Source organism: Gymnoscopelus braueri (assembly GCF_963280865.1).
Source record: "Gymnoscopelus braueri genome assembly, chromosome: 2".
Lineage (NCBI taxonomy): Eukaryota > Metazoa > Chordata > Actinopteri > Myctophiformes > Myctophidae > Gymnoscopelus > Gymnoscopelus braueri.
The window spans coordinates 26,782,340-26,805,386 of NC_137604.1; the positions used below are offsets into that span (position 1 = coordinate 26,782,340).

Consider the following 23,047-nt stretch of genomic DNA (forward strand, 5'->3'; position numbering starts at 1 on the left):
GGATGAAAATTGAGCACGCTATGGTTATTTTAAAGTATATGCACCATAGACATAATGTTATGAATGACTGTTTCAAGATGGCCGCCATGTGGCAACGTCGTACTCCATTGGCCAGCAGCGCGGGTGAGTCATCTAGCCTTTTATATATCTATGGCGACAGTCGTGTTTTTTTAAAAAAAACGTATTTATTGTTTATGATTAGTCCAACTGTTATAGAAACACATTACAATATAAACATTCTAAATAGGCCCAAGGTTTATTTCGTGTAGCAGTGTTTGTGAATATCTAGCCCTGAAATATGACTGTCATATATTGACAGTTAATCAGTCATGGATGAACTTCAACCTGGTGTTTGCAGTTTCTCTAATATTAGTCAATACATCAACATAAACGTTCAAATTTCAAATATAAAGGGTTTACCCTATGACCACGGATGTTATAATTTTGTACGGGTCCTCAAAAGTACCCATATCTTTTGTATTGTTCAATAAAAAGTATTTTAATCTGATTGGTGGCCATTTTCTCCGTATTTTTGCCATATGCTTTCAACTGCGTGACCCTATTGGTTGGGAGGTGTATTGCACTCTGATACATTATAACTCTATGAAAAATAGCCACCAATCGGATTAAAGTGCTTTTTATTGAAGAATACTGAAAATACGGGTACTTCTAAGGGGCCGTACATAATTTTAATAATTGTGGTCATAGGGTGAGCGCTTTAAATTTGAACATTTATGTAGATGTACGGGCTACAAAGAGAGAAAGTGCAAACACCAGGACCAGGTTGAAGTTCATCCATGACGGTCGTGACAGACGACCGTCGTGACTCGTGTATCCATGGCCATGGGGCTAGTGAATACTGAATATCAGTCTGTAAGGAAATAAAATTGGACCCAGTTGTTCCCAGGCAACACAATTGCACAGTATATCTACAATAATAATAATAGTATATTATTATTATTATTATTATTATTATTACTATAGAGCGTCGCAGTTCGCAGTTCCCGCCCACTTTTTTGGGTGCCGGAAGAAAAAACTCAATGCATTTTTCCATTGACATTTCCAAAAATATTTATATCTATTAATTTAAGCCTCGAATCAAGCCATCATGAGAGGACATGAATCATGACCATAAAACGTTTTTTTCTGTGATTTTTTTGTATTTTATATTTAATTATATGATATACTATATTTAATAAATACCCTTTGTTTTGCCGTTTTCAAAAAAAAAAATCACAGAAAAAAACGTTTTATGGTCATGATTCATGTCCTCTCATGATGGCTTGATTCGAGGCTTAAATTAATAGATATAAATATTTTTGGAAATGTCAATGGAAAAATGCATTGAGTTTTTTCTTCCGGCACCCAAAAAAGTGGGCGGGAACTGCGAACTGCGACGCTCTATAGGGTGGGGGTGGGGGGCGGGTATGTGGGCGGAGTTAGAGGCGGGGCCCTGGCGTAAGGGCGTGAGCCAGCGCCTTGTGGGCGCGGCCGTTGCTGCGACGTTGCGGAGGCTTCAAGATGGCGGAAGCCCTGACAACTCAGGAGGAGCTGGTAAGAAGGCTCGTTCTAACATACTTATTACCGTGCCTTGTTCTCGACATAATGTTTTTAATGTGTGCATTTCCAACGTCCGTTACCTCTTTGTGTGATTAAAGTTGTATATGTACACATATTTATATCAGTATTATGGTGTGGTGGTTGTTCAGGTGTGTGTGTGTGTGGGGGGGGAAGGGGGTGTTGGGGGGGGGTACAGCCTAGTAAACAGTTGTGGCCCTCCAGCACCCTGAACCCCATGTATGTATGACTGACTGACAGCAGTTAGCAGAGCAGTGGTGAAAAGTAACTAAGTACATCTACTCAAGTACTGTACATACTTAAGTACAATTTTGATTTTTTTTTACTTTAATGGAGTATTTCCAATTTTCAGCACTTTTACTTCTACTCCAGTACATCCCAGAGGCAAATATTGTACTTTTTTACTCCAATATAATTATTTGAAAACTTAAGTTACTAGTTGCTTTGTACATTTTTTGTATTATTACAAAACATACATTAACCACTTCAGACCTACATACATACATGTTGGCCATTTGAAAATAGCAGATCTACAAGCTCACACATTGTGAGCTTGTAGATCTGCTATTCAAAAGAGTTTTATACATTTGAAAACTTGTGAAATCATGGGCCATTCTGCATAATGAGCACTTTCTGCTTTTGGTACTTTAAAAGTACATTTTGATACCAATACGTTTGTACTTTTACTCAAGTAAATGTTTGAATCCCGGACTTTTACTTGTAATAACAGGATATTTATACATTGCCGTATTGATACTTTTACTTAAGTAAAAAATGAGAGTACTTGTTCCACCACTGGTTAGCAAAGAGGTGGGCTTTTAGCATGATGGCGTTTGCTAATAGCGGCTACAATGCCATCCAGTAACGTTAGGCATTGTACCGGGTTGTACTGGGTACATAATAACCAGCGTATGCAAAAAAAATATTGTAATCTATTTAGAGAGTCGTGTTTAATACACGTTGCATCCAGTTAACTGCCGTTACCCAAGGTTAGGTGACTGACTGTGGAAAGTAACGTTACACACACTGACGTTAGGCTAACTAGCTACCACATGTAACCTAGCTATCAGCTAACACTGGTTAGCCATTGTTGGCTTGAGTGAGTAGCTAACAGTGTTGCCATGTCCGCGGATTATAAGCGACTTTGGGCTTGTTTTTCTGGTAATTTGCTTGTAAATATAATAGTTGCGTTTTTTTGGGGCATGTTTCTAAAGTGTAGTTGCTTATTTGGGGCTTGTTTCCTAATGTCGTTTAAACCAGAGGTTCTCAGACATTTTCATGTCGAGGACCCCCAGATTAATATGTATTTGTCTACCGACCCCCCATCTAAAAATATGTTGTGCCAGGGACCCCCTTACAAAAGATTTGCGTTGTTAAAATGTTCCAAAATGTTCCAAATCCCCTCCCCTTTCCCCCCAAGATCTTATTTGAAAAATAGATCTACAAGCTCACAACTACAACTGTGAGCTTGTAGATTGGCTATTTTCAAATAGCCGAATATGTTTAAAGTGCTCATATGGTCGCTTCTTTTGGGGCTTGTTTTCCTAGACCTGGTTGCTTGTTTCTCTCACAGAATCCGGCAACACTGGTAGCTCTGTCTGGCTGTGGAGTTGTTACTATACTGTTATTACATTGTGTTGTGAATGTCGTTAACTTTCATGTATAAACGATCGACCAAGGAGTATTTTATTAAAGATGGGACGTAGTTAGAATGACAGTGTAAGATGGAATGCAGTTGGGTTTACTCTCATAACAATGGTGCTAGCGTTCAGAGTCAGTTAGCAGCAATATCCTGGCTATCAAATTTACGGCAGACAGTTCACAGAACTGGACCCCCAGTTCCTAGCATTGTTGTTGTCATGACTCTCCAGTAAAAGGGATGGGCCTGACATTGATAGCAAACACTGAAAGTCATGCACAGCTTTTGATGACACCTTCATTATTTCCTTGATGTAATGATGTAGTCATTCACCAGGAATAATCACAGCTAACTCAATTAGGCTAGTTGGCCGGATGAGATTTGGTCACATCACAGGTTTACAGAAGTAAAAAAGTGTGAAATTCGTTTTCGTGCATAGTTCCCAATCCCATCATGTTGCTATTTCCATAGAAAAAAAGAAAGGGAAGGGGGGGGGGGGGAGATCATTCAAAGAAAACAAACAAATTATCTACAATAGTACCTGAGATGAGATATAAGGTGCGTGAGCATAGCAGCAGATGTATACTGTGCATGATACTTATGAACGTTAGTTAAGGTGCTAGAAAAACACACCCAAAAAAGTGGTGTTTTCCTGTTAGATTGTTTTCTCGATAGTTGCATTTGTCGTCTCACATTCGATTAGATTGCCTTTATTGTCCACAAGTGAAATCTTGTTTTGCTTTGTTCTTATCACATCAATCAGCTCAGCAGTCAGCACACAGCCATACAACAGCAAGCATAAAACAAGACAAGACCCTTTTCCAAGCAGTGGTTACCAAGTAACTGACTTCCAGAAAAGTTCTATTCATATCTCTCCCCACGTAATTTAGTTTGAAGCTGAAATTGGAGACCGTATGCATGGTCATCAATGGCCAGCAACAAAGCTTGAAAATTAACCATGTACACATGTCATACATGAATTGTTCACTGGGTCTACTTACAGTATGTGTTGAATACAGTGATTTGCTCATAAACCTTATCCAACCCTATGCATTGACAATATCCTTGCCTGAAATGGTTGAACGTTAATACCCGTCTGTTGCATCGATTACCTATCTGCCAGAAGTGAAACATAACATACATATTTGACACAAGTAATGTACATCTTACATTACATGTGTCAAATATGTCGGGTCATAATTTCCATCGGGATACACTTAACACATTTATTTACACATCTACATGCCCAAGTTAGATAATGTTTTGGATTATGGTCGCTATTGCTTACTGCTGCCTATTACTATGACTATGGCCTGTTAACAGCCTTATCTCACTGTATTCCAACCTTGGCTAGGAGAGGACTACCAAGCTGACATCTATGTAGTCTTCCAATTAACGCAATTATCCTCCCCATCTCCTGTCTCTCATTGCCCTGCTCTCTTATCTCACATTGATGCACCTCCTTTTGTCTTCTCTCTCATTCTGCCTTTTCCTCTCCCTGCAAATCCCTTCTTCTGACAACTTTTCTTTTGCTTTGCTCTTTTATTATTTATATATATATATATATCCCTCATCTCTATTCTCCACCTTATGCTTCCTCATCTGTCCCTTACAGGCAGTGGAGGAGTTCCTGAGTAAGGTGCGTAGTAGAGAGCAGCCCCACAGTGCTGCTCTCGTCTCCCAACCCACAGCTGTCAAGTTCCTCATGGCCCGCAAGTTTGACGTCAAGAGGGCCATCGAACTTTTCGAGGCATACAAGGTATGGCACCGACCAGACCTGTGATGGGTGACGGCACTCAAAGCCAAAGTGCACGCTTCTTTTCCATTATCGAGTGACTTGTACCGTGTGAATTATTTTGCTGTTTTGCTTAATGGCACTCAGAGTTCAGTATTAGTTCCCAGAGTGACGGTAAGGATTTTTATTAAAATCTCTGGAATTGGGCGACCCGATAGTCAAGTGGTTAGAGCGCATACCACATGGGCTCTAATGCCTGACAGCAAGTCTACGGTTCGATTCCTGGTCAGTCGGACCATTTGCTGCATACTCACCTACTCTCTCTCTGTGTTTCCTGTCAATGTTGCTGTTATTTTCTATTAGAATTTTATTTTGACTTCACGCAATGCTCTTATTTTGTTGTCTGTCGACCAAAAAAGCAAGCGTTTAATCTAACTTTACGAATGTGCTAAGCTTTGCTCAGAAAATCACTTATTGTACGTTGTACGAACGTCAGTACTGCTGCTTTGAATCTGGCATAAAGAACCGATGTAAGCTGTAAAGCTTTATATAAATAATGCTTTATAAGCTGCTTCCTGCTTTAAAACATTTTCACATATCATCATCTAGTAATTCATTTTCAATGAAAGGTGAGCAAGCATTGGTCCTGTGAAACTGTCGCGGTCGTATCTCATGCAAATGCGCATGCCAAAGTTAAATAGTCAAATTGTTTACTCCGTGACAAGCAAGTAAAGAAGGGCTGAATAAGCTGAATGTGAAACAAGCTAGTAAACACTCAGAGTGTGAACGGATGTCTGTTATTGGCCGGCTTTAGCTGTGTGTGAGTTTAGCACACAGTGACACTAATATCTTGCATTTTCATTTGTAGATAACGTTATGATAATGGTGGAGGGGGGATATCGGTTCATTATGAGACTGACAGGATATTTCATTAGTTCTAGTTCAGTTCAGTTCAGTTAATGAGAAACACTGTATCTTCTAGAATTATATGTGCACCTGCAGCAAAAGGGCTGTAAGCAGGATGGTAAATTAACATTGGATACATAGTAGTACATGGTGTCACGTGCCAGTGATTCTGTAAAACTTATCGGCACCTGTGATAATTGTATTTTTTCTATTTTTTTTTTTTTTTTTGTCAGTATTTGCTTTATTTGGTAGTAAAGATATAGAAACCTGTTGGGGAAGAACATTAAACACAGGTCTCCAGCCACAATCAAACCAGGAGTGTTGAGATTATATTGTCACAGTACTATCTGATCAGCTCCCATAAATAGCTACAAACACCATGCGTAAAATAACCTTGAAAATGTGAATAATAGCTTTGATTGGCCAACTGTTAGTTAGACAGAGAAATTTCTGCATGTCAGCTAGAGGTGTGGTAATTCAAAAATCAATTCTAAGATGCATCGTGATGTGGACGTGGTCCAATTACGTCATAAAGTATACCCAGTATTTTCAAAGCAGACAATCTGGGCACATTTCTCAGTCAAATCATCTGTGACTTTAACAAAGCAGCAAGCAAAAAATAAGTGTTAAAGTGAGAAGTGGTAAGTTTGGAGAGCCGCCGAGTGCTCGAGTGGATCATTAACAAGTCAAATAACAAAACCATATCTATGTACTTTCACTGCTGGTGAATAACTAAAAAAAGAGTAGTTGGAGTGTTTTTGGGATTACCAACACTTGCATAGACTTATATTTGTTTCAGTGTAGAGGATGACATGAATTCGGATGAAACATTAATTTTGTAGTATTGACTGACATTGTGTCTCTGCTACATCTGTGTTAAACTGTCTGCTCTTTTAGGTTTTGAGCACTGTAAGGTGAATGCCTACAGAGTGACACAGCCAGGCAGGTTTAACTGCAGGCTAAATCATTATTTCCTGTTGCTGTCATTTCTCAAATCAGAACACACGAATCAAAGAGGGCATCTTCAACATTAACCCTGATGAGGAGCCTCTGCGATCGGAGCTATTGAGTGGCAAATTCACAGTCCTGGTGAGTGTTGCAGTTAATCATAGGATTGAAAATTAATATTGTGTACCGTGCTTGCTTTGTAATTCATCTGTTTGTTTGTTTTTGTATAAAACTTTTGGTGAGACTAGCCACCTTTCCTTTATAGACTAGACACAAGTCTAGTTTGAGGGCACTAAGCGTTAGTGATTAATAGCAGCACAATTGATGTGTTCACAAGTTTCAGACACAGCAGTGGAATCAGTACAGCTGGCGTTAAAGGACTAAAAAGTCGGCCCTAATGAAAAGGGGACAGCCCATCACAAGAACATGGCTTTTATTACATTTTCACCAACTTGGTCTGTGTGTCCTATTCAGTCTGTGTGGTTCCTCCAAATAAAGCGGAAGAGGGATGTGATATTTTTTGCTGGTTAGATGGCTGTCATGGGTGCTAATGTTTTAGTCAAATTTGAAACATTGTCAGCTTCATATTGCAATTATCACACCCACATCCACATTGATGATTGAGGCTGACAGTAAGTGGGGATTTAGGCTGACGATTCTTTCAAATCTCTCTGCTGACAGGATATTTTATTAGTGCCTGACTGTGTGGAACTCAGGGAAAAAAAGAGCTTAGTAGTTGTCTGAATGTGCCTTAATGTGTTTACCATCCTCAAACTAGACACCTTAATGTGTAAGTGCATCAGAAAAAAAGTGGTGTGTTTCCTTGTATTTTGTTCTGTGTTGAGATTATTATGTATGCTTATGGTCTTGACGTTTTGATGCATATTCCAGAATCACATTTAGTAAATTGCACATTGGAGGAATTTGCCTTGGCACAGTAATGTAATATTGTGTGTCTTTCCAGCCTGGCCGTGATGCAAAAGGTGCAGCTTTAGCTCTCTTCACTGCTCATCTCCATCGGCCAGACATCACTACCCATAAGGCGGTGCTACAAGCCATCATCTACCAGCTGGACAAAGCCATAGAGTGGTAATGCATCCTTCACATGCACCTTTTTCCTCTTTCCCTTGTTCTCTTGTATTTTATATCTTCCCCGGTCTCTCTTAGAAACATTTTCATGGAACATTTTGTCCTGTTTGTTTGCTATATGAGAATTTTAATTATTTACTTTTGACTGTACGCCCGCTTGCTTGGTATTCTGAATTAGGGCGTGAATGTAACCTTCTACTTTGAAATCGGATGTTACTGTTGATGCAGTTTCTCAAAAATCTAGTTGGACAGCTAAAATGTCCTCTTTCCTGCAGTGCTCATATCCCAAATGTGTTTCCATTAACGTCGGTCTGATTTTCATAGAGATTGTCACAAATGTTGTTTTAGTGCCAGGGCAAACAAAGTTTAAGAACCCTGGGTAAGAATGATTGCTTCATCTTTTTCTACCACCCTTCCTCCTTTTGGATAACTCTGTCTCTTTTTATCTCCAACAGTGTGCAAACTCAAAAAGACGGCCTCATATTTATCTACGACATGACCAACTCCAGCTATGGAAACTTCGACTATGAGCTCTGTGTTAAGATCCTCAACCTGCTCAAGGTGCATTTAACAAAACCCCTCTCCTGTTCTACTCTTATAGCTTTGTTCGGATGGGATTAGTTTCTACAGGGAAGGTTTGGTAATGTTGTGTATTACAGACATACCCAGTGATATTACACAGGCCTCATCTGTGTTTTTCACGCACCACATCTGTGAAAATTACAGAGCAATTTCCCTACTGTTTTTCATCAACCTCAGGGTTCCACATCGAAATTAAACATTTATTTTCACAAATACACTGCTATCAGGTACTGGAGGATGCTATTCCTTTTCCCCATTTATTTAATTTGAAAGTCTAGAGTGCTATTATAAACGGTCTGCTGAATTAATATTATGGACATGCAAAAATCCATAGCGCAGCACTCAACCCCTCTCGCCACACAACTTAGACTGATACCAAGGAAACCACGTATTTGATCTTGTGTGTGTCTAGATTGAGTCCGCTGTTAATGTGGAAACATCACCACTACTAGAACTGGTGACCATAGTATTTCAGTTTTACTAACAGCTATCGAATCCACTGAAAACCCTGTTTAAGAACTAGATTGAATCAGCCGAAAAAGGCCTTTTATCTGGCTGTATTGACAAAGGACTTTAATGGTTGAATCAGACCATTGTGCCCTACCAAAGAGAGGGTATTGTTGGGTCATGTCACAGCTCGAACTCCTCCCCTTTTTGTGTTGTGTATACATATTTTGTGCCAAGATGGTTCGGGAGACTCAATCATCTTGCATGCTGGAAGCATGGTGTTTCTCTAGGGATCCCTATTAAATTGAATGGATGTCTCATCACGTCTTGTTCTCACACTTTTTATTTTAATTTTAAGATGTAAGTACGTCATAAACTTAGTTGAGTGGATTCCCAAGGGCTCTATCTAGGCCCCCTTCTGTTTTCTCTATACTAAAATATCTTTGCCAAAAATAGCCAATCATGAGCTTGTAGATCTGCTATTTTTGACGAATGTTCACACCAGAATAGGAATGATGGGGTTCAAGCAGGTGGACATGCACACATTAAATATGGGTGTCATTCTCCTGGGTCAGTGACTCGTATCTCTGTTTTTCATCAGGGAGCATTCCCAGCTCGTCTAAAATGTGTCTTCATCGTGTCATCACCTCTCTGGTTCCGAGCACCTTTTGCTGTTCTTCGCCTCTTTGTCCGTGAGAAGCTGAGAGAAAGGGTACGTGCGTCTCTGAAGTCATGTATGCACACGTTTTTCAAAGTGAAAGTGGTTAAGTGTGTGTTTTATAAATATAAATTTTAAAGTATTAGCAAGAGCTTGTGACTAAATAATAACTACATTGAATCCATTGGAACACAGGTTCTCTTTTCCATTTCCTGAAAAGTAACGGTTTAGGACATACAGGTTTCATATAGGTTTCCACCCGACAGACGATATCTGAGTACTTGCTGTACATTACATGTTCTGTTATTCAGTGCAGCCACTAGATGGCCATGTCAGCCTTTAAATGCTATTTTGCACTGCTACACTGACCTGTCACTCACTTTATGTACTGTATATCTTCTGACTACATGCTTTCTCATACATTTATGTACATTTGTTTTGCATTATTTTATATGGTGCAAAAGAAACTGCAGACTACTGTCATTTGATGTATATTTGATATTTGGCTAAATAGACTATTATATGTGATCAAGCTAATGGCACAGTACCAGTTATTGTGCCTTTTACATTTACCGTCAGAATGTTTTCCTTTTTTTCATTGTTATTCTTATTCTTTATTTAATGTAAACTGGATTTCATAGGAAGCTTGCAGAAAATGATTTCACCCACTCCTTTATACCTGGTGTAAACTTGAAGTTATAAGTTATGAAATATCTGGATATTATTTCTTGTTTATTTTTTTCTTATTTCTTAGGTGTGTACTGTGAAAGCCCACGAGTTGGCCAATCACATCCCGGTCTCCTCTCTCCCCGAGCACCTAGGTGGGACGTCCCAGTACAGCCACGTGGCCTGGATCCAGTCCTGTGTTAACACGCACCCTGCCTCAGGTGACACGCAAGTACACGACACGCACGACTGCGTGGGCAGCCTGCTGCGCTCCTACAGCCTGGAGTGCAGCAACACTAGCGCGGGCGCTACACTGTCCCACACGCATATCAATACAACGTTGACATCGGAGCTAGCCGTGGCTAATTCCAACTGCTATAATGATAGCAATGCTAACCCACACAACCACTGTGGTGGAGTGGAGGGTAGGACTCGAGCCCAAGGCCAGAACCAGCACAGCCCGCATTCGGCTCCCAACAGGCCGCAGGGGAACCACCAACACTGGAACGGCTCGGCAGTGAGCGGAGCCAACGTGGCTGTCGGCGGCACCGGTCCCAACGCTAATGTGAACGGCCGCGGCCACCAGCCCCCTCCCCAGTCGGACACCCCCCCTGACACCCCGCAGCACCAGAAAGTCGATGGGGACGCACCCGACGACGAGGCGGCGGACACTGCCACCCACAGCCCACAGAATGAGAGCCCGGCAGAGGACGAGGAAGACGAGGAGCTTGAAGAGGAAGAAGGGATCCCCCCTCTGCCCCAGAAAGCTCTGCCGCGGCCCCCCCATCCGCCGTCGTCCCAGTCCCCACCCCTGTCGTCGTCGTGGGGTCCCGAGGACGAGGACACCTGCATGGAGGCGTCTGTTCATATGCCCGAGCCAGGAGGGATGACCGTGCAGGAGTTGGTGGAGCATGTGAAGAGACAGAAGAAGAAGGGCATCTACCAGGAGTATGAGGAGATCCGCAAGGAGCCACCAGCGGGAACCTTTGACTACTCCAAGTAAGAGATGATACTTAGCCTGATGCTCTCTTTGTCTTGTAAGGCAGAAAAACATGAGTTGCCCAAACTTGAAATCTGTTATCTGAAAGTGTGTCTATGTGTGTTTTAATACTCTTTTACAGGAAGCTGTCCAATCAGATTAAGAACCGGTACAGCGATGTCCTTTGTCTAGACCAGTCGCGAGTGCGACTCTGCCAGCTCTGTGATGACGACGACGAGGTAATAATTCAGATCTGACTCTTGCAAAAATTCAAGCTCTTGTTAATACTTTTCATTGATTAAATATTCACAAACCCCACAGATAAACGTAACTACGATAAATCGCGCTGTTAGGTTGTAGATCAGCTGTTTTCTCTACTTTTGCGTGACACTCTTGTACGATAAAGTAGGGTACGTTGAAATATGGAGATACAAGGTTTCTGCCCAACAGCGATTAAATCTTCTTAATGTTTCTCTATGCATTTCACTGGGAAATTCGAATTATTGATCAAAATTCCCTAAAACTATTACCTATTCAGACTTAAAATGGTTGGAGACAGATTTTTGCTCATTTTAACCATAGCTTGTCACTTGTCTTAAAATTCTGATCCATTTTAAAAACCAGTAATCAATGTGTATAAAGGTATTTTGGTTGAAAGTTTTTTGTTAAAATGTTAAAGGTAGGGTAAGTGATATTTTTGGGTTAAAACAAAAAGTGTTTTGTTAAAAGGTTAAAGGACTATTTTCTGATAGTAATCATTGCTATAGAGTGTTTGTTCAGTAACAGGTATCTTCCTTGTCTCTCCAGCTCTTCAATAAACAGAAAATACATTCTCTAGTGGGTTGCAAAATTTCAGCCATCAGTACCCATTTATCAGCTTTTTTTTCTTCTTTTTTCAAACGCGTCAATGGCACTGTGGACCGAGTACCAATTGACTCCAAAACGCGTCCATGGCAGTAAGAGTTAATAAAGAGTTGGGGAGACATGGAGACTCCTGTACTGAACAAACACTATAGCAATGAGTACTATCAGAATATAAAGCTATTTAACACTTATTTTAACCAAAGAAAATCACTTACCCTACCCTTTAAAGCTCTTTATTCTATTAGTAATCACTGCTGTAGAGAACTTGTTCAGTAACAGGGGTCTCCCCATCTCTCCAGTAAAGCTCTTCACGGGTCCTCCGATTCTGAAAAATACGCGACAGGACCCGAGACCCCTACAGGTCCGGATCCATCTTTTACCATAATCACTCGGACCCGGGTGGGTTCCGGTCCACTTCTATTATCTCGGACCTCGGTTCTGTTTATCATTATGTCTAATACCCGAGAAGACCCGTGCTCCACGCTGATCGGTAGAGAAAAGCATGAAGTGCTACGATGATCACAGTGACCTGGGATCAGAATACTGCAGTGCAATATGCGGGGGGAAAAAGTTGAGCTGCGCGTCCCCAAACCAGTCGGGTCCATTAGGGTTCGTGTTCGTCAATCATTTTTTTGGGGACCTGTGAACAGCTCTACTCTCCAGCTTTTTAGTAAACACTACATTTTCAGGTTGGTTATACATTTCATCCAATCAAGAGAGAGAACTCCACAAAGATGATTTATGAGCATGTTTTCCAGTTCCAATTTTGTCTGCTAATTTGTTTACACTTTTCCAATTTCACTTGTTTATCCTGTTTCCTGTATGAGTTCTCTCTCCTGATTGGATAAATTGGTCTCCTACTAAAGAGCTGGAGACATGGGGAGACTCCTGTTACTGAACAAACACTCTATAGCAATTATTGCTATCAGAATATAGGGTTATTTAACCTTTATCTTAACAAAATAATCACTTGCACCATCTTAAAAAGGGCAGCTTTGGTGATGTTTTACATGAGTCCTATCATTCTATCGTGAGGAGAATGAAGATCTGCTAACACTTGCTCATGGTGCTATGTAAAACAGCAAGTTTCGACGAGTCACGTAGGCTGACAGGGATTTTCCAGCGACGTGAGAGTGCAGCACACAGAACAAATTGGATAGTGATATGTCAGTTTATGTCCTTCTCACAAAAGAACGATAGGATTCAAGTAACAGATCGGCAAAGTTCCCCTTTAAAACAAACTACAGTTAATCACATCAGCCCTAGTGTCCATATTTTGGGCATGTAGGTGAAAATGTAAAAACAAAATTGTGACAATCTACAAACTCGCAACACAGCGCACATGACGCATTGTGAGCTTGTAGGTGGCTATTTTCACTTTTCTTTAAATATGACCATAAGAAAGTGCTTAAGCGGTCACTTTTTTATATTGTTGTGTGCACAACTCAGTACTCCTATAGAGGGCAGTAGAACATCACATCAAACGGTCAGCAATTCACTTCCTTTGTGCTGTGTTCTCTTCAGACACCAGACTACATCAATGCCAGTTTCATGGACGGGTACAAGAGAAGCAACGCCTACATTGCTACTCAAGGTAAGCTGCTGTTAACAGGCTTACTGGCTGTTTTCCCTGCAATCGATCTTCTAAAATGTCTGTTACTTCTAGGTTGTCAGTCTCTGATCCATGTTGTGGGAACTATGTTGGTGACTCTGTTACCCTGGTCAGACGGTGTCTTTGTATTCCTCAGGTCCTTTGCCAAAGACCTTTGGTGACTTCTGGCGCATGGTGTGGGAGCAGATGGTACTGATTATAGTCATGACCACCAGGTGAACCTTCGCCGTCATCTGATTTCTGGGAAAATTATCTTGTGCGATGGGAGATGCCAAGAGTCACATGTGCACACAAGTTGTGAGGGTTGAATGATGTCAGATGCATGGTGCCTGACGGAGCAGGTGAAGAGTTGAGCTAACTCTTGTGTGCTTCCCAGGGTGGTAGAGCGCGGCCGTGTAAAGTGTGGTCAATACTGGCCCCTGGAGGAGGGCAGGACGGAGCAGCACGGATACTTCCTTATCAGGAGCACCCACATCAAGGTGTTCCAGGACTTCAAGCTCTCCCATCTTGAACTTTACAACGCACAGGTAAGACGTGCCCTGGGACTAGGGGTGCAACATTTGCAAAAAGGACCACAATGGAAAAATCTGTTCTCAAGCTTTAGTTTTATCCTTTCGACAGATATGTACAAATGATATGGTCATGTCTATGCACTTGTCAATAAAGACATCAATCAATCAGAAATATTTTTATGCACCACTGTTGAACGATAGTTAAAATAGTGGTTAATCAGACTAATCAATTGAATTTAGACAATTATGAAAAATCCGTTAGGATTTTTTTGCATCGATTGAGTATCACAAAAACGTGCTTCTCGATTATTTGATTAATTTAAAAAGTAATTGATAGAATATTCGTTAATCGGTAGTTGCAGCCCTATCTGGGACTACAAAAGTCCATGAAATCCTTGAAAGTGTGTTCCTCTTTGGTACGTCTCCTCTCCCATTACTGATAATTCACATAATGGTATAAAGTTCTATTAGTGGAAACGTGCCAACATGAAAGGCAAAAAATATTTTCAACATGTCTTTACTGTCAAGCCAAAATTGCTAAAAAACACTTGAACCCTATATACTTTGCTGACCGGGGTTCCCCAGGGGTATGTTCTCTCACATTGTGAGCTTGTTTATTTTCACAGAATGTTCACCTATTATGACATGCCCAGAATAGGGACGCTGATTGATTAGCCTTAACTGTGATGTGTTGGTCATGTTCAGAGAAACAACTCCACTCGTGTTCATGTGTTTCTTATCTCTCTCTCTCAGACTGGCGAGAGGCGTGAGGTGTCCCACTACCTCTATGTTGGCTGGCCAGACTTTGGCGTTCCCAAGTGTGCGTCTGCCATGTTAGATTTCCGTGAGCATGTGCTCCAGAGGCAGGAGGCAGCAGTCAGGAGCCTGGGCCCCAGTTGGACGGGGTCTCCATCGGGGCCCCCTGTGGTGGTGCATTGCAGTGCAGGCATTGGCCGCACAGGTAAACATGAACAGTATTTGTACCACTATATCATCCACAAAATCACATGTAGTGCATGAAGTATCTGATATCATCTTGATTACATTGCATGGAAACCTTTGAATGTTAATGTTATGAGGTGGACTGAATTTATTTGGTTTATTTTGGAGTGAAATTAATTGAAGAAAAAGTGTTGGTGTGTGCGGATGATTGTAAGTGTGACCTCACTCTTCTTCCTCCATTTTGTCCTCTCCCTCCATCCCTCACTGCCCTCCTCTGTAGGTACTTTCTGTACACTGGACATCTGCCTGTCACGGCTAGAGGACATTGGCACGGTGGATGTGCGTCAGACAGTGCGGCGGATGCGTACACAGAGGGCCTTTAGCATCCAGACCTGGGATCAGTACTACTTCTGCTACACGGCAGTTATCGAGTACGCCCAGCGCCATGGCAAACTGAGCCCCGTGCAGTGGTCGGACTCGGACCTAGAGACCGACAGCGAGTGAGCAAAGGGGCTGGGGGAACGGTGAGATGGCTGAAATGACCTACCATAGTGGGAAAAGGTGCATGGTGAGGAGAGAGAGAGAGAGAGAGGGAGAGAGATGACTCTCCAGGGTAAGAAGGAAGAGATGGAGGAGGTAGACTTTGCTTTGGCCTTTGATGCAGTGAGGCAGGTTCTCAGAAGGCTCTTCATCTGGTTGAACTGACAGGTGCGTGGACAGAGGGAGGGGTGATGAGCAGAAGGAGAAAAAAAAACTAAACTACAGGGAGCGGAGATCAGATAATGCATTGCGTCATTGATTGAGCAAACTTGTCCTGCCAATTTTCCAACTTAAGCCCTTTTAAAAAAAATAAAGTCTAAACTCTCGTCAAGGGGACTGCCCTGACCCTGTCATGTTGACAAGAGCGTTGTACGAGTTGTAGCATTTTTATATTGACTTGCACATGAATGACAAACTTGAACTTTAACCCTTCAATACCCCCACCCCACCCTCAATGTTTTATCCTGTTTTTGTATGTCTTCTGGCTTTTTCTTTACCCCTGAACAAAATGCTCTGTGATTGGTCAAGTTCACAAATATGTGAGGGGTGTGAAAAGGTGAAACTTGAAAATGTATTCTTCTCCCCACTCCCTCCCGCCCCTTCTCTTTTTTCCCCCCTCTTTGGTCGTGTGTGAGCAAATGGTCACGACTGATATGTAGTTAACGTGAGCCATTTAGTCCATTTCTGGTTTTCCTTTACTTTCTGTGTACTTGTGCATTTTTTTCTATGGTGAGTTTTATATGCGTGTTACATATTTGTGCATATGTAGACTAACCTTTCAAAGCCAAAGTCCTCACCCTGAATGCTTGGATGTACTCCTTACTAAAATATTATAGACTGAAGCCCGTGTATATTCTTGTAACATACCTTTACATATTATTGTGTATAATAACAACCTCTGACAGAAGAACAAGAAATAATGCCTTGTTTAATATAATTGACTTAACCTTGGGAAGAAATATATGTATTGGGTCAGGCTAAGGAAAAGAAGAAAAAAACATTGTCGTAGTAAAACTGTGTTTGGTCAGGTCTAACATCATCTTAACTGTTAGTGTTCTGATTGGATGATCTTGTGTAAATTGGCCTTAACTTCCTGATTCACTGCCTCATCATCCTCAGTCAGACCTAAACCTTACCTGAAACCTTTCTTTTTGCAGTGTTTACCTTTTCTTCTCCCCTATTTTTTTATTATTCTTTTTTACTTTTTTGACACCACAACTGTTGTATGGTTTGATTTTTCGGAGGCAATACCCCGCCTCAGATATTTGTGCCTTCAAAGTTTACTTGGTGTAATATCATGCAGTTAAGATACAATATAACAATTTTAACCAAACTAGCCTACTCACATAATACACATCCACTGCGTGTCACAAAGGCCACCTGTAAAATGCCCGTAGACCTATAGTGAACTACGTTGGGGTGACATCAGAGCAGTGAACTATCTGGGTACTTAACTCATTCACTGCCAGAACTTTATTTTTTTGCGTTTGCCCACTGCCAGAGATTTTTAATAAAAAAAAAAAAGTACTCAGGAGCCGAGATACAAAATGTTTAAGTTTTAAGTTAACAAGGAAGTGGATGGGAGTCTAGATCTTCAACAAATCATATCTCCTTGGTCTTTGGGTTAAAAAATAAATAAATAAATAAGAAAAGAAAAAAAAATTAAATTAAAAGTCGTTTTAGTCGTTCTTGGCAGAGGGGGCTTAAAGGACAAAAGTCGTTTTAGTCGTTCTAGGCAGGGAATGAGTTAAGGAGTTTGAGACATTGCTATCCTTGTATCATTTGACCTCAGGGGGTAATTCTACTAGTGTTTTTGCCTAATGTCAAAGATCCGTTTTTTGGGTTTTCTTCTGGTGATTTATCATTTAAAAAAAAAAAACTATCAACTTTATTTTGTATTTTATACAGTATACTGTATTGTATCCTATTATATTTATGTCTTTGTAAAACTTAAACAGTATTGAAATCAATGAATGTTGGTACGATGCTTAAAAGGAAAAAAAAACAACCTTTCATTTGATAAGCTAAACAAATCAGATGGGGAGTGAAAAATATATTTTTTTGTTGTTTACGATGAAATTGGTGGAAAATGTTATTTGCCATTGTATTTTCAGAACTGACTTGTATAAAAAAAAAGATTGTTCAATTCCAGGACAATGGTAAAGGTAATGATGTTTTTAAGGAGCTTATTGCAAAATCCTTCTGTAACAAACTCGTCTTGCTGTATGGAAACCCAATGCCAAGGACAAAGGTTGGTAAAGGAAAAAAATATTGTACTTGGTGGCTGTCATGTCTGTTCACATCCCCCACCCTCCGCAAGCTTGGTGTCAAAGAGTAAAAAGAAAAATAACACATGGGGTTGGAGAGTGAATGATTAACAAGTTTTATGCAGAGAGTCTTGAATGTTTCCCGGGTTTTCAGGGTGGTCGAGTGATTGAAAGATATGGATGATGACTGTGGAACCTGCAACCCTCGATGCCAAAGGCCCAGGCTCATCCGACCATTAGTTCCTTGTACACACATCCTCTACGGCCTACTAGCATGGACCTACCAACGCAGCCTTGCAACCATAGTCACTCACAGAGAGACTTTTGAGCACCAGGACAATATTGTAAAAGATTGTGTATAGCTACAGGAAGTGAGAGCGAGTGTGTACGTTAAAAGTCTCTTGGTCCCCATGCTAGAACGTTGTCTTCATGAACAGCCAAGAATGCTCTGTGCGTTTTGTTGTTGGTGTTCTTTTAATGTTTCTTTTTGTGCATTTAAGTTCTCGTGATTGAATAATGGCCTTTTACATGCTGTCAGCCTGGCTGTCCCATTAAAGCAATGGTATTACTGAATGAAGTGAACTACTGGGGTCTCTTCTCTGACGGATGCAGATGTTGACGGATTGAAATGCTTTTTTATCTTTAACTGAAATCAAGAAATATCCGGAGTAGTAACTGACTGCTACCAATTTAAACTGGCACAGCTGTAAATCTCTTTTCTTTTAAAAGTATTTATTGCAATTGTGGCAGGTTGGGAGAAGTCTCACATAGCCAGGAGATCGGAAATCTCCTTGGTCTAGGAACTGTTAACTGTTGTTAGTAGCTGTCACTGTCCAGGATTGACGTAACCGTATGTTACTACTTAATCACTTTTCAACCTGGCGGCGTCCTTATCCACCTGGCACGTCATGCGAAATTGTAGACGTGGATTGGCTGTTTTAGTTATTCGTCGTACAATGAAGTACACAGAGCTTGGTTTACAAGGTACTTAAACATAACAGCATCACTTCATAGTCAACCCTTTATTGTATCTGTAGTGATGTACATTTTGACAGTATAGTCTAAAAGAGAACAATCTACACAGAGAATTTTATTTTGCAATTATTGAGAATTGGGATGGTCAATTATGAGGTCACAAATGAAGCTCCACAGTAACCCCACCTACTGGGATGTCCTTATGTTACTCATTAACCACGTTCAACCTGGCGTCCCTATTTTGGGCATGTCAATGGCAAATTGGTGAATCTACTGTACAAGCTCACCGCTCGGTTAACAATATTGAGAATTAGGATGAGGGTTATGAAGTCACTGATGTTCAAGTTGATTGCGCATGCACTCAATATATAACGTTTATAAAGTATGAATAGTGTGTGTAAGATTGAAGACATTCTCCTGTGGTGAAATATTGTTTGAAACTCCTGAGCTGACTTTTATACACGCAATCTGTATTACAACCAGGAACAAATGGCAAGCAAAACGGCTGTGTAAGCTGTTTATTCAGAATAAATATACTGGTTTGCTATTCATGTTCTTGCACTCCACCAAATGTGAGCAGTCCAGACATAGAAATTAATGTTCCTAAATCACTTATCAAATGTGGGTGTTTTGGCATGAGACTAAGAACATTGTCTCCCCAGTCCATTCTTTATCCAGTATGCTTTCAGATTAAATTAATTGTCAGCCAAACGGCATCAATCTTTTAAGGCTGTGGTATTTACAAAACAGAGAAGGGGGGATGAGCTGGCTGACTTGTTGAGCTTCATGTACGACTCAAGATCTGAATCAGCGACTAAAGATCAGCGCTTCTATGTTTGGAAAACACAGACCCTGAGGTATTCTGTCTGTTCACCCAAATCATGGTGATATTTACACTCTTGACCGAGACCATCGGTCGCAAACCTCTGTCTGCTGGTGTACCAAGACTGGGTCCCAGGGGCAACCCTGAAATTTGGGTCCCATTGTAAAAAATGTCTTAACAAACTGACGCCTGTGTTTGTGCACCATCCATGTGCACCTGCTTGCGGCAGCATCACCTGCGGATGTGGTTTCTTCGAAATGCATTGTTGGAGTTTGCGTTCGACGATCGGGAGCAGGAGGCGCAGCAGGCTGTTCTGTAGTAAGGGTACACACACAGCCTGGCCTGGACCACCACAGCACAGTTATGGTACTGATCCCTGCAGGACTGGTCTGGAGGGAGGGAGGAGAGAACGAAAGAGTTAGGCCAGTGGTTCTCAAACTTGAACTCAAATTTTATTTCAGCGCCCTGTGACTCAGAGAGTGTACAAATGGAACCAAATGGACCCTTTTGGGTCCATTTGGTTCCATTTGTACACTCAGAATTATAGACCCATTTGGAACCCCCTCAAGGAACCCAGAGGGTCACTGTACGCCACTTTGAGAACCACTGATAGGCACATTGAGATAGTTGGAGGGAGGAGAGAAGGTTCACATACAAGCCATACTGGCAAGATAAAACACTCAAAAATACACACGACTCAACTATTGTTGCTTGCCAAAAATAATTGGAATATCTGTTATTTTTGGCTATGGCGACACCATCGTGTTAGGCTGTTTGCCTGTTTGTGTGGTCTTACCTATCTCCTCTAGGCAGGGCTGGGTGTTGCATTCCTCTCGACTCTCTGGGGTCAAACTGGCATCACAGAGGCCACTCGGGACAATGTTGTCTGCAAGACAACGCACCTCACGCACACGGTAGCCACCATTGCAGGAGCGCGAGCACTAAAGGTATAGAGAATCAGGAAGGAAAAGCAAAACATAAAGGTTGTCTTCTGTCTGTGAATGTAAGTGGGTGGTGTTAAAACATAACGTTTCTTTTTCAGTTTTTGCTTTATTTAGACCAGGGGTCTTCAATGCCAAGGACCCCTTAGCGGAGAGAGAGATGAAGCGGGGACCCCCACTACATATTGAATAAAATTGTGTTGCAGATTTAACTTTTCCATAGATTTCATAAATATCTTCATAGACTTGTTTGACAGCACTGTTTTTTAATATTAATATGTTGAATTCATGTTGTGTATGTTCTGGTATTTAACCACTTAAACGGTCAATACTTAGTAAACTTGACCTTTCACTCTACTTGGTCTGCTCTTTTTTCCCTCTACACCAAACCTCTTTGCCGAAAATAGGCAATCTACAAGCTCACAACACCTCGCAGCGCGAGGCGTTGTGAGCTTGTAGATCTGCTATTTTTGGCTAATGTTCCCATCATGAAAACCCTTTTTTATAATCTTATACTTATACTATAAAAAAAAAAAATTGGTAGGAACACTTACTGCACTCCAGTCTGTGACATACCACTGCACACCGCACAGCTTCAGCTGGCAGGGCTGGGAGGTGCTGGGTTTAGGTATGTGGGAGCATTTGGACTGGTCCACCACCTCCATGTGACCATTGTCATGGAGAAGACAAGCCACGCTGCGGGTCTCTGTGCCGTTCCCACACTCTGCAGAACACTGCATGACGCACACAAACACAAGCACACATTATGTTCAAGGTGATGTTTCTGCTAACACTTGTTTTTATGGTGTGTGTGTGTGTGTGTGTGTGTGTGTGTGCGTGCGCGTGTTTTACTTACCTGTCCCCAAGATCCTGTATACCACTCCAGACGCTTGTTACATGGACCAGAGTCACATGATGTGACTTCTGCCGGACGCTCCCCTTCACAGCTGTCCAGTGGGAGGTTGGACACATGATCCATCAGACACACTGCCGTCCGGGTTCGACTGCCTTTACCACATTCTTCAGAGCACTGAGGAGTGACACAGCATAATCAAATTTCGCCACGGTTCACTTTCTGTATTCCGTTTCTTCGGTTCACGATCTGTATAATGTACACCACTGGTTCTCAAAGTGGGGTTTTGGGACCCCCAGGGGTCCTTGAGGGGGTTCCAGGTAGTCCTCAGCAAAAATGAGGAACAGTTTAACACTTAAGCCCTATTTTATGTTTCAGCTATTCAAAGATAGCCGATCTACAAGCTCACAATGCGTCGCGAATCGCGATGTTGACAAATCTTGGCAAATCATCTCTTAGGGGGGATCCTGGCACAAAATTGTTTCAAATGGAAGTCCGTGGCCAAATAAGCATCAATTTGGCATGAAAACCACTGGTATACATCATCTATCTACACACACTTCCTCCATGAGCCCAGTTCCTGTCTCACCCGTTGGCTCCACAGGGATGTGAACCAGCTACGAGCGCAGGCTCCCATGTCACAGTTCTGCAGTGAGTCTGGCTTCAGGCCCAGGTTGCACTCTTCATCTGGCTCCACGTCGCCCTGGTCGCCCACACACACCACCTCCCTGCCGCTCTGGCCGATCCCGCATGGCACCGAACACTGGGTGAGCCGCAACGAAGGAGAGAGGGTGGATGGAAGGAAGGCAGAGGAGATGACACGTGATGATGACATGTTTTTGGAGGTCAGGGTGACATGTTTGAAATAAGGCTGGATGAGACCATTTACAATTTACAATTTGGGCGCTCTTAGCCAGAGTGATGTAAAAGTGCGAGATCAGAGTAGTGGCATGAACCATAGTCAACAAACAGGACAAATGGTCTCATAAATAGAGTGCAAAAAAAAGAACTAGGATGTTTACCTGGTTAAACATCAAACCTATAAGTAGCCACCTGTTTCTGTAGCATGAGATTGATGTACATACACCCGCTGGACATGACGCTAGTACTGTACTGTATGTCCCAGGGACTTATTCCCAATCCAACCCTTGATGCTGAGTGCCAAGCAGAGAGGCATTGGGTTCCATTCTTATAGCCTTTGGTGTGACTCAGCCAGGGATTGAACCCTGACCTCCCAATCTCAGGGCATGCACCCTAACCCCGGGGCCGCTGAGCTATGGACATACGTCCCTGCATAGTATAACTAGCATCTATCAAAATAAGCAACAAGAAGGTATACAAGGGAAGAGGAGTGCTAGGGGGTGAGATGGAGTCTGAAGACTGAAACAAACGAGAAGACAGCAGGTACAGTAATGGAAGTGCTAGGGTGTGTGTGAGTGCGTTGTGTTCTCACCGGGCTCCACTCAGAACGGATCTGCCACTGGCTACAGA

General features: G+C 41.8%; 1 protein-coding gene across 1 annotated transcript; it reads left to right on the forward strand.

Moving 5' to 3' along the window:
• Nucleotides 1-1,510: 1,510 nt before the first annotated feature.
• Nucleotides 1,511-18,537, forward strand: ptpn9b (protein tyrosine phosphatase non-receptor type 9b). The gene is made up of 13 exons (XM_080417085.1): nucleotides 1,511-1,554; nucleotides 4,833-4,976; nucleotides 6,858-6,947; nucleotides 7,771-7,895; nucleotides 8,351-8,456; nucleotides 9,526-9,636; nucleotides 10,337-11,247; nucleotides 11,370-11,466; nucleotides 13,616-13,685; nucleotides 13,840-13,918; nucleotides 14,080-14,230; nucleotides 14,969-15,176; nucleotides 15,438-18,537. Exons 1-13 carry the CDS (start codon nucleotides 1,522-1,524, stop codon nucleotides 15,659-15,661), a joined length of 2,349 nt encoding a protein of 782 aa, XP_080273211.1. The 5' UTR covers nucleotides 1,511-1,521; the 3' UTR covers nucleotides 15,662-18,537.
• The last annotated feature ends 4,510 nt before the right edge of the window (nucleotides 18,538-23,047 follow it).

Excerpts from the sequence above, each read along its gene's own strand:
- ptpn9b (XM_080417085.1), top strand. The coding sequence starts at position 1,522 with ATGGCGGAAGCCCTGACAACTCAGGAGGAGCTG. Across the intron at positions 13,686-13,839 it reads CGCCTACATTGCTACTCAAG|GTCCTTTGCCAAAGACCTTT; the intron begins GTAAGCTGCTGT and ends TGTATTCCTCAG. Across the intron at positions 13,919-14,079 it reads ATTATAGTCATGACCACCAG|GGTGGTAGAGCGCGGCCGTG; the intron begins GTGAACCTTCGC and ends TGTGCTTCCCAG.